The 10804-nt window shown below is 45.6% G+C and overlaps 1 protein-coding gene across 1 annotated transcript; it reads left to right on the forward strand.

The window, feature by feature from the left end:
- The first annotated feature begins 4183 nt into the window (after positions 1 to 4183).
- LOC124654629 (endochitinase A-like) lies at positions 4184 to 5317 on the forward strand. The gene is made up of 2 exons (XM_047193620.1): positions 4184 to 4673; positions 4768 to 5317. Exons 1-2 carry the CDS (start codon positions 4271 to 4273, stop codon positions 5172 to 5174), a joined length of 810 nt encoding a protein of 269 aa, XP_047049576.1. The 5' UTR covers positions 4184 to 4270; the 3' UTR covers positions 5175 to 5317.
- The last annotated feature ends 5487 nt before the right edge of the window (positions 5318 to 10804 follow it).

A 10804-nucleotide genomic window follows, 5' to 3' on the forward strand; every position in this document is an offset into this window, starting at 1 on the left:
AATGTGGAAATTACGTTTTTGTATACACAATACGATCTCTTTCACCAAATAATTTTCTTCCTCTGTGAATGAACTTTGCTAAAATGTAGTAGAAATAATTGTATAATTGGTTTGAATTGTTACAAAATATTGTTTGCATGGACTAGAGAAATGCTTCCGACTATACATGGAGATTTCTTTCCTTCAGGTAGAGAAATATGTAGAATAATTACATTTTAAAGCATCCAAAATAATAATTGCTTCCATCAAGACATTTTAGTGCTTCCAACGAAAATAGAGAACGTAGAGCTTCCAATGAAAAGAAAATTTGCTCTCGTCTAATAGACAATTTGCTTCCTTGCATGCATATACGCCTCCTATCCTAATCACGTTTCGCCTCAATTGCTCGATCGTGATGGTCGCTTCATTCCTGCTTCCATGCATCCTCAAGAGTCGAGACCTAGACAACACAACCATTAGGTTGCCATAATGGTGGTTGTACTGAAAGGATTTCATCAAGACCAGAACTTCTGTGCCTCCATGTGGACGAGCCTGATGTCAAGACCATTGGAGGATGCCACTATGGGAGAGGTGCTACTAGAGAGATCTCTGCGGCACATGCATCGCCAATCCACCATGCCCATCCTAGGACACGATCTGCATGTGCGTCAGATCCTCTTCTCTTTCAACGATTTTCAGGGGAGGAACAACAGAAGCATATACTGAGAAATCAAGATGTAAATTATGTGATCACCTCAACGTTGATAGCTTGCCATAATTCTCGGAGATCCATGGTAAATCGCTTACTAAAAGCGCCATTGCCAAAGGATCAAGCGACGATTGTGTTCACGACCAGCGCTAGCCTGCTCCTTCGACCCAGCCGCCACCGACCCTAGTGCGCCGGCCACTGGCGGTTCACAGATCCCCGAAGTCAATTCCCCTTGGCGGAACGGCATGGAGCAGGCGCACATGTCGATTCAAGTGGAGGCGGCGCGGCCGGGAGAGTTGAGGTACGGTGGCGGAGAGACGATTGAAGATGGTGTCGAGCTGGGGCTTGATTTGGGGAGCCACATGCTGCATAATTTTTGGGATTTATGTTGGGAAGGTTCAGATTTTTTTTCCGGGGAGGTTCAGATTTAACGGGCCTATTTTTTTCTGTGAAAAGCAAAACGAATCATCGTCCGTGCGATGGAAGCAAGATGAACGGCGATGCATTGGTCCGGCGGTTTGTTTGCCATCGGCCTGCGACGTGGAGTATTTACCTTAAGTCAATATGCCACCATACATGTGACTCTTAATCTTAATTTACAATGTTTTCCTTGTAGCAGCCATATTCTTGGTTCACACATGATGACATGAGGACATATATGAGCTGATTCAGTCATTAAGTCGCCCAAGAACAGCTCAAATTGCAAATACGAGGAAAGCAATAAGAATTTTTTTTTAAAAAAAATGAAACCGTGTCTAGGAGGAACTAGACACTTTTTGATATAGTAGAAGCGGGACTTGGCGTGACAATTCTGAAATTCGTCCCTGGAATCGAACTCCGGTCGTTGGGGTGTGCCACTGCGACCCCAACCACTGGGCTAAGCCCACGTCGTCAATAAGAATTTTTTTCATTCTCAAATTTTCGTTCACAACAATTTACACTCTGCATTTTTCTGAAAATACAATGTTCACCAGTGATGTACATTCACACTGTAAACAACAATCTACACCCACAACTAACAAAGAGCAATTGGCATCGATACTCCGAATGAGGCCAATCTGCAAGTGCTGATACAGTAAACAAGAATAAGGAAAATTGAAGTCTCTTGCATCCAATCTCCCGAGCTATCTTTGTTGCTCTGCAAAAGCCTCCACTACCTTGTCTGTGGCCAGTCTCTATCAGGCGGGTGAAATCAAGACTCAATAATAGGTTAGCAGGGACGCCCACGGAACGAGTGTGCCGATGGTGCAGAGGGTGCGGACGCCGGCGTGAAGGACCGTCGAGGGGAGGATCTATGGGAGGCGGCCACAGACCTGGATAGGGCGCAAATCACATTCACATCGAGGCCATAGAAGGGCATCTCCCTTCCGGCGACAGCAGGATCCGATGGATTTTCTTTAGGGATGCAGCCGCAGACTCGGCGCCAAGCTCGTCGCCGTCACTCGCGTGTTCTTTGGGGATTCCGGTTTGTGAAGTGATTCAGGATTTGAAGTTTCGATGTTTCAGGGTTAATTTGGAAAATAAGCAGGCTATAGGCAGGTGTTTTATTGCAAAATTCCATAGAGTTGAGCAGCCACACACGATTTACATCGGACACAACAAACACTTTGGATGCACGGATACATCAAAGAGACGGATGCATAAGATACGACGCCTCTTCAAAATGCATGATAAATGGGAAATAAATCTTTATGCTGCGATGTCATAATGTTCAGTCCTATCAGGCCGCAACAAAAGAAAGTACCACTTTGTCAAATGGAAGTGGATTTTCAAACCTAAGAGTAAAGGTGGTTTGGGGTAAAAGATCTGACCAAATTTAATATCAGTCTCATGTGCAAATGGTGGTGGAAGTTGGAGAATGAAGAAGGACCTTGGCAAGATTTCATGAGAACAAAATATCTAGGGGATTCTGGTATTTACTTTGCCAAGCATAGAAATGGTGATTCTCCTCTATGGTCTGACATGTTGCATATTAGAGATATTTACTTGTGTGACAGGAGAATGTCAAATGGAAATGCTTGCAGAACTAGCTTCTAGGGAGATGCTTGGTGTGGGCACTCCCCTTTGAAAGACAAATTCCCTGATTTGTACAACATATGCAATGAATAACTCATTATTGTAGCTGCTGCAAAAAATCTAGGTTCGAGACTTTCTTTCAAAAGATGGTTGTCTGTTGATATGCAAGAGCAATGGTGTGCCTTGTTGATATTCTCAATCAATGTGTGCTAAATAACTGTATGGACAGATCAAAATGGAAATGGACAAAAGATGGAAATTTTACTATCGGGAGCATGTATAAATAGCTCTGCAGTAATGGAGTGGACAGATCTTAAAATCAAAGTATGGCTGTGGTTAATTTGGCACTGCTATAGCTACAAAAGATAACAAGTTGAAACGAAACTGGAGACCCTCTTTGTCAATTCTGCAATGACTTTGAATCAATCATACACCTCTTATTTACATGCCCTACAGCTAAATATGTTTGGAGCATGGTGGGACTAGCAATTGGGGCACGAACACGCCCTGGATCTTTTGCTCAATGTTTCTAGTGGTTGCCACAATTCTCCCGATCTAGATGTAATATTTAAATTGTTGGTGTAGCTGCGATTTGCTGGGCCATTTGGAAAAGTCTTAACAAAGCTTGTTTTGAGAAAAATTTCCTTAAAAACCCTGTTGAGCTAATCTGCCATTCGGTTGCTTTTATGAAATTCACTCCCATGCAGATGCTGCTATTCTTCGGCAAGGAGCTGATGCTCTGCTCAATCTGGCCCTTGGTGCCTGTGCAAGAAGTGGTGATAATCCAAGTGAGGGTGGGCTACGTCGTCTGACAGCTAACTCAACGACTGATGGGACAATGGAGGTGGACACGGATTCCGAAGATTTTGAGGATCTGGATGGATAACTTGATACTTCTTCCTTCCTGACGTGTTGATGTGCTTTCTACTAGCTTATGTTCAGTTGTGGCTCATTAGATCCCGCGATGTATATATCTCTAGACTCCTAGAATTACCATGAATGCTAGCATTAGGAGGCGGCGCCTCGCTCTTTTGGTTCTTTTGACTAAAAGTTGAAATCATGTATAATGAAAATGATCCGTGGGATCGCTTTCTCAATCAGGCCGCAACTCGCGGAGATATTTGTCATCAAAATTTAAAAGCTCTTCCACACAAGTTAACGACTGAGTCTCCCTTTCCAGGGTTTTCCAGTGATGTTGACCTTAGAATGTACTCATCCAATAGAATTGGTACATGTATGCTGGGTCTGTGGATAGAATACATCAGTCGTATTCGTATACCCGGTGTGTGATGGCCGGCGACTTGGTATCCAGAACACTCCGATTCCGTTGGAATTCCACTTGCTTGTGCGCGACTAAAGCGTTGAAGGTTGAACTGAACCGCTTATTCGTAATACTAGAGAAAATAAAACATGCAGCAGTACAGATACGACTTTTTCTTCCAGTCCAATGTCCACGTAAGCCCTTTATCTACTCCATATAAACGGCGCCACTGCCATGCCATTTCAATCACATCACCACCATCGTAGCAAGCTTCAAGCCTGCAACACAAACTAGCTAGTGACGGCATGGCGACCTCGCCGATGGCGGTGTTCACGTTCATGGCTCTTGGGCTAGTAGCAGCACTCCTCTCCGCTGCTGGTCCGGCGGCCGCGCAGAACTGCGGCTGCCAGGCGGGCTTCTGCTGCAGCCAGTACGGTTACTGCGGCACCAATTCCTCGTACTGCGGCGACGGGTGCCAGTCCGGCCCGTGCACCAGCGGCGGCGGAGGTGTGGGCAGCATCGTCACCGATGCCTTCTTCAACGGAATCAAGTCCCAGTCGGGCGGCGGCTGCGCAGGTCAGAGCTTCTACACACGCCAGGCGTTCCTCAACGCCGTTGGTTCCTACTCCGGCTTCGCGTCGGGAAGCTCCGACGCCGCCAAGCGCGAGATCGCCGCCTTCTTCGCCCACGTCACGCACGAGACCGGACGTAAGAGATCTCTCATCCAAATAGTTAACAAACTGAGACACATTGTTGCATGCTTATAAGTTATAACTTGGTAGATGTTGCTATATATGTACAGACTTCTGCTACATTGAGGAGATCAACGGGGCGAACCAGAACTACTGCGACACAGGATACCCGCAGTGGCCGTGTTCCTCGGGGGTGAAGTACTACGGCCGGGGGCCGCTGCAGCTCACGTGGAACTACAACTACGGGGCGGCTGGGCAGAGCATCGGCTTCGACGGGCTGGGTAGCCCCCAGACGGTGGCGCAGGACCCCGTGCTGGCGTTCAAGACGGCGTTGTGGTACTGGATGACCAACGTCCACGGGGTGCTCCCTCAGGGCTTCGGCGCCACCACCAGGGCCATCAACGGCGCCGTGGAGTGCGACGGCAAGAACACCGCGCAGATGAACGCGCGGGTGGGCTACTACCAGGACTACTGCCGCCAGTTGGGCGTCGACCCCGGGGGTAGCCTTACTTGCTAAACACCGACGTGCGTGTGCATGGCTAGTGAGGAGTAACTTATTTCCTGTGTCTAATATGGTCATCATATCTATCTATATATGTAACTATGTCTACCTCTATATCTATATCTATACCTAATAATAAAGAAAATAAGATTTTTTAATTTACTGCTTTTTATTGTCCATAATTTTCATCCAAATTACATTGCCTGCCACCGCAAGTCAAAACACCGGTTTTTCTATTTTCTTCTCCCCATGCCGAATGAATCCAGCGTCTACCCTCCCGAACAGAACCTCCATATAAATGTAGAATTACAAATAATTCCTAGCTGGTGCTGAACGTTTCTTCAGTCTTCACCGCTACACTAACTCTCAGTAAGCCTACTTTTTTTTTCCGTTACACCTATGTGTTGTTGTACTAAATTCATTCTAAAATAAGGGTCTTACCTTTATCTAAATGCAGATGTATCTAGAATTATTTTAGTTATAGATGCATTAGTATTTAGAATAAGTTGAGGCGTTTATTTTAGAACTAAGGGAGTATTTACTTTTTCAGCCTTACCATTACACTAACTCTCAGTAAGCCTCATTCTACGGATTATTATGTGATGTGAAGATAATATTTTCAGCTCGGTGAGCTACATTGTGCTGAAATTATTGTACTACAGCTAATAGACGGTAATTTATAGTTTGGCGATGGTCAACTTATAGCTATACCTACCCTTTTTGATAAAGAGAGTAGGAGTATATTAGTATTATGAAGATAAACTAAATCTAGCCCCTGCAGCAACGTAATGTCTTAATGGTAGTACAAATACACACAGCTAAAAAAAATCTAAAAAAGGAAAAGTTCCGCTATGGTGTTCCAGTTCTTGCAACAACAGCACAAACTCTACCAAGATAACATTTGGAGTCCAAGTTCTCCAAAAGTGACGTCTCCTAGAAGGAAACGGTGAAAAATGTCGTTGTTACCCTGTCATCGTTTTTAGGTTTTCACCGTGAAGAAAGTCCCCTCTCTAAAAATAATGCCTTTAACGAGGCCATAACCGAAAACGATCAGCTAAGATTAGACCTTGGATTTCCACCAAAAAATGTAGGACTTTGAACTTTTCCCGTGCTAACATCCCACTCGCTTGCCGCTGCCATGAAGGCCGAAACACCAAGCAAGTTCACCATTGTCACAAAGCCTCGAACCACTAGCACTAGTTCACAGATCTCATCTTTCATGCCATTCTCCGCATTCGACTTCACCATGGAACAAAAAAAGACATGTCTCGTGATGACAACGGATTGCAGAGCTTCACGACACTCCCTCATGAAATCAAACGGTTTGAAAAAAAGCATGTGTGCACACAACCAAATCCCATCCGATCCCGTAATATCTTGGCATTAGTACCCCAAAGGAGTTCTGCGGTGGAGCCTTCCAAAATTCGACACTCCGGGTAAAAGAAGGAGGGCACGCATCCAACATTTCTTCGTCTTAGCGCTAGAGGAACCCTAGGACTGCCGCCTTTATTCTTCTATGCGAACGAGCAGGCCTCATGCCGCCATCTGCGGCCCAACAACGAAGAAGGAGGTTCATACAACCTCCACGAAAATAGAAATCGGTAGGCAGGCATAACATCCACAAATGAGCAAACAGTACCCACCGTCGCAGCACAACAACCCAACACCCCCAGGGCCGACGATGTCCAGCAGCCATGGAATGCGTGACCCGAATTGGGCCCGCATGGCCCAAATCGAGCCAACGCGCATCCTATATATGGCCGCCCGGCCAGGCACCGGGCATCTCCGCGCCACCGCTCATTAGGGGTCCATGTCGCCGCAACCCTTGTCAACCCATCACCCCGTAGGGACCCCTCGTCCGTTGCCACGCATGTCGCCACCGTACACCCAACGGAGCTTCACCTCCGTGCGAACAGGATCCGCTCATTACGTCTCCTAGACCTCCACCATTGGCTGCCGGGCGCCGCAACCACCGCTGACGGTGGCGGCCAGTGGACCTACGGGAGGCGGGGACTTGTGCTGGGTTGTTACCCTCTAGAGCCGCTGCCGCGCGGGCAACCTGTGAGGGGAAGGGTTGCTTGTGGTCTCTTCAAGCAGAGATACATGTAGTGTGCTAGGCTGCTATATCAAAATTGCCGTCCATACAGTTGGCTTGGTTTGTTTTTTAAACCTTCTATTCATCATTTTCTTGGAAGGAAGAATCTCTATCCGCTCCATCAGTCGATGCATACGGCCCTGACTATTTATCATCTGACGCCGAACTGGAATTATTATAGCTAAGGATGTAATATGTAAACAGATAGGATAAGTTTTGCTCCAAATTCGTTTCCATAACCGTTTTACATAATCCATATCTGGTTTGAAGGAGCCCACGGCTAAGATTATCTGCTTCTGAATTTGATACCAGATATGGTATGCGAAATACCACCCGGATATCTGTACCAAAAATTATTTAGTATTATCCGATGACTTAATTTCGAATAATCTGATTTTCATCCGAAACCAAATCTGATAGAACACATGTAAGCGTTAGTGAGTTGCTGAGTTCGTCCAATAAACACTGGCTCACTTATATAGTCACTTTATCAAATGTGTGTTTTGTTAAACTCGTTTTATCAAAATTGTCAGTTGCATAGTTTGCCAACCAACATATCCGATTAATTTTGATTTTGCCACGAGTTATCTCTGTTTTCGTTCCGAATCCACCGTCTTATATATCTGGATTCAGATCGGTAACTGGTCATTATCGAAATCGCACTACAGGAATGGCGACGTACGCCGAGGGCCGTGGCATACGCCGACGGCCAAATGTCGGGGCCGTCGGCGTATGGCCCGGCACGGCCAGCCAGCGAGTCTCACCCTCGGCGTATCGTTTCCGTCGGCGTAGCGAAGTCTACGCCGAGGGCAGCCCTCGGCATATGTTTGGCCATAGGCGTAGACAGGGCTACGCCGACGGCCACCCTCGGCGTAGACTATTTGTCAAATTTGTCTAATTTTGTAAAAATCATAACTAATTCATATGATGTCACAAAAATGCGTATAAGGTATCAAAATGTTCAGAAAAACATCCTCTATCTGTTTATGTCAAAATCATGCATATTTGAATCATGTATATCATGTTAATATAGTAACAATTCAAACACGTTCTTATATGTCATCGGGTTCCCATTTTGGCCAGATGGCGATTTAAACGAAGTCAGAAAATCCCGTGGAGCCGTATGGCGTCATTTTATGTATCCTAGTAACCACTCCAAAAGACGGAATTGGGATACGGCAGTTATTTTGGAACACCCTTCACAAACAGGGCTATCAAGTTCGGAGTTCTATGACTTTTAAGGGAAATGAGAAGGAAACGGTCCGTGACACCGCATAGTTTGTCGGAACGAGGCAATATTTGGCACGTGCGTGGTCCCTGGGATGGGAAGCAATGCCCCGGAAGCGGATTTCCAATCCGACCCATGGCCGATGGTTTTTTCATTTTCGGGGTGCCAAAACGGGTTTTTTTGTGAACCAGCTACATGAGGCGTATTTTTTATTGCGCGAGACCTCCGCGTAGTAGTAGGACACCGCCTCCGCACCACATATCACATGTCATATGTGCGTGCTAGCTATCTGAAAATCCCTGCGGCTTCCTATTGTATCCCGCTGAATCCGCTGGAAAGTGACCGGATTTGAACTAGGGGTACACTTTCCGTCGCTCAATAAATTCTGGGAAAAATGTTTTTAGGTCTACAACTCATCACTTTATGTGCTAAATTTTTTCCGTTTAGCGCGATGGTGAATGGGTACAACAGCGCGCCCGGTACGGCCATACCGCATCTCCGTGGGGGCCCGTTTTGGCCGGATGGCAATTTAAACTAAGTTAGAAAATCCCTTGGAGCCGCATGGCGTCATTTTATGTGTCCTAGTAACCACTCCAAAAGACGGAATTAGGATACAACAATTATTTTGGAAAACCCTTCACAAACAGAGCTATCACGTCCGGAGTTCTATGACTTTTAGGGGAAATGAGTAGAAAACGGTCCGTGACACCGCATAGTTTGTCGGAACGAGGCCATATTTGGCACGTGCGTGGTCCCTGGGATGGGAAGCAATGCCACGGAAGCGGATTTCCAATCTGACCCATGGCTGATGGTTTTTTCATTTTCGAGGTGCCAAAACGGGTTTTTTTTGTGAACCAGCTACATGGGGCGTATTTTTGTATTGCGCGAGACCTCCGCGTAGTAGTAGGACACCGCCTCCGCACCACATATCACATGTCATATGTGCGTGCTAGCTATCTGGGAATCCCTGCTGTGTCCCGCCGAATCCGCTAGAAAGTGAGCGGATTTGAACTAGGGGTACACTTTCCGTCGCTCAATAAATTCCATGAAAAATGTTTTTAGGTCTACAACTCATCACTTTATGTGCTAAATTTTTTCCGTTTAGCGCGATGGTGAACGGGTGCACCAGCGCGCCCGGTACGGCCATATCGCATCTCCGTGGGGGCCCATTTTGGCCGGATGGCAATTTAAACTAAGTTAGAAAATCCCTTGGAGCCGCATGGAGTCATTTTATGTGTCCTAGTAACCACTCCAAAAGACGGAATTAGGATACAACAATTATTTTGGAAAACTCTTCACAAAAAGAGCTATCACGTCCGGAGTTCTATGGCTTTTAGGGCAAATTAAATGAGTAGGAAACGGCCTGTGACACCGCATAATTTGTCGGAACGAGGCCATATTTGGCACATGCGTGGTCCCTGGGAAGGAAGGCATGGCCCCGGGAGCGGATTTCCAATCCGACCCATGGGCGATGGTTTTTTCATTTTCGGGGTGCCAAAACGAGTTTTTTTTTGTGAAGCAGCTACATGAGGCGTATTTTAGTATTGTGCGAGACCTCCGCGTAGTGGTAGGACACCGCCTCCGCACCACATATCACATGCCATATGTGCGTGCTAGCTATCTGGAAATCCCCGCGGCTTCTCGCGGTGTCCCGCCGAATCCGCCGGAAACCGACCGGATTTGAACTAGGGGTACACTTTCCGTCGCTCAATAAATTCCGCGAAAAATGTTTTTAGGTCTATAACACATCACTTTATGTGCTAATTTTTTTCCGTTTAGCATGTTGGCGAACGGTGCACCGAGCTAGCGTCCGGTACGGCCATTTCGCATCTCCCGAGGGGGCCGTTTTGGCCAGATGGCAAGCTGGACGTCATATTTGGATTACTCTAATTTTTAGGTTCAAATGATGATATGGATGTTATATTTAGATTCCTCTCATTTTTCTGATCGATTTAGACATATTATTTGTGGAATTTCAGTTTTTCGATTTAAAGATATTAATTATTCCATATTAAATAGAAAAAAACCAAAAAATAAAATTATTTTATTGTTATTTGAATTCAATATTATTATTCATTGTTACTTATATATTCATTGTTGTTTACTTAAGTAATTTTTTGGAATTCAAAAATAAAGAGTTGTGACATGAGGGTGCAAGGGTTAATAGGGTTGATAGACTATTATTATCAGTAAGGTGTTAATTCTTTAAGGGAAGCTCATCCGAATGGAACCAAGAAGTTAAGCGTGCTGAGGTTGGAGTAGTGTGAGGATGGGTGACCGGCTGGGATGTTTAACCATAATTGTAATTTGACCTAGGATTAA

The sequence above is a fragment of the Lolium rigidum genome, chromosome 5, assembly GCF_022539505.1.
Source record: "Lolium rigidum isolate FL_2022 chromosome 5, APGP_CSIRO_Lrig_0.1, whole genome shotgun sequence".
Lineage (NCBI taxonomy): Eukaryota > Viridiplantae > Streptophyta > Magnoliopsida > Poales > Poaceae > Lolium > Lolium rigidum.

What these genes read in the sequence shown, in the direction of transcription:
- LOC124654629 (XM_047193620.1), top strand. Translation starts at nt 4,271, where the DNA reads ATGGCGACCTCGCCGATGGCGGTGTTCACGTTCATGGCTCTTGGGCTA. An exon ending in CGTCACGCACGAGACCGGAC is followed by an intron (nt 4,674 to 4,767) that starts GTAAGAGATCTC and finishes ATATATGTACAG; the next exon opens with ACTTCTGCTACATTGAGGAG.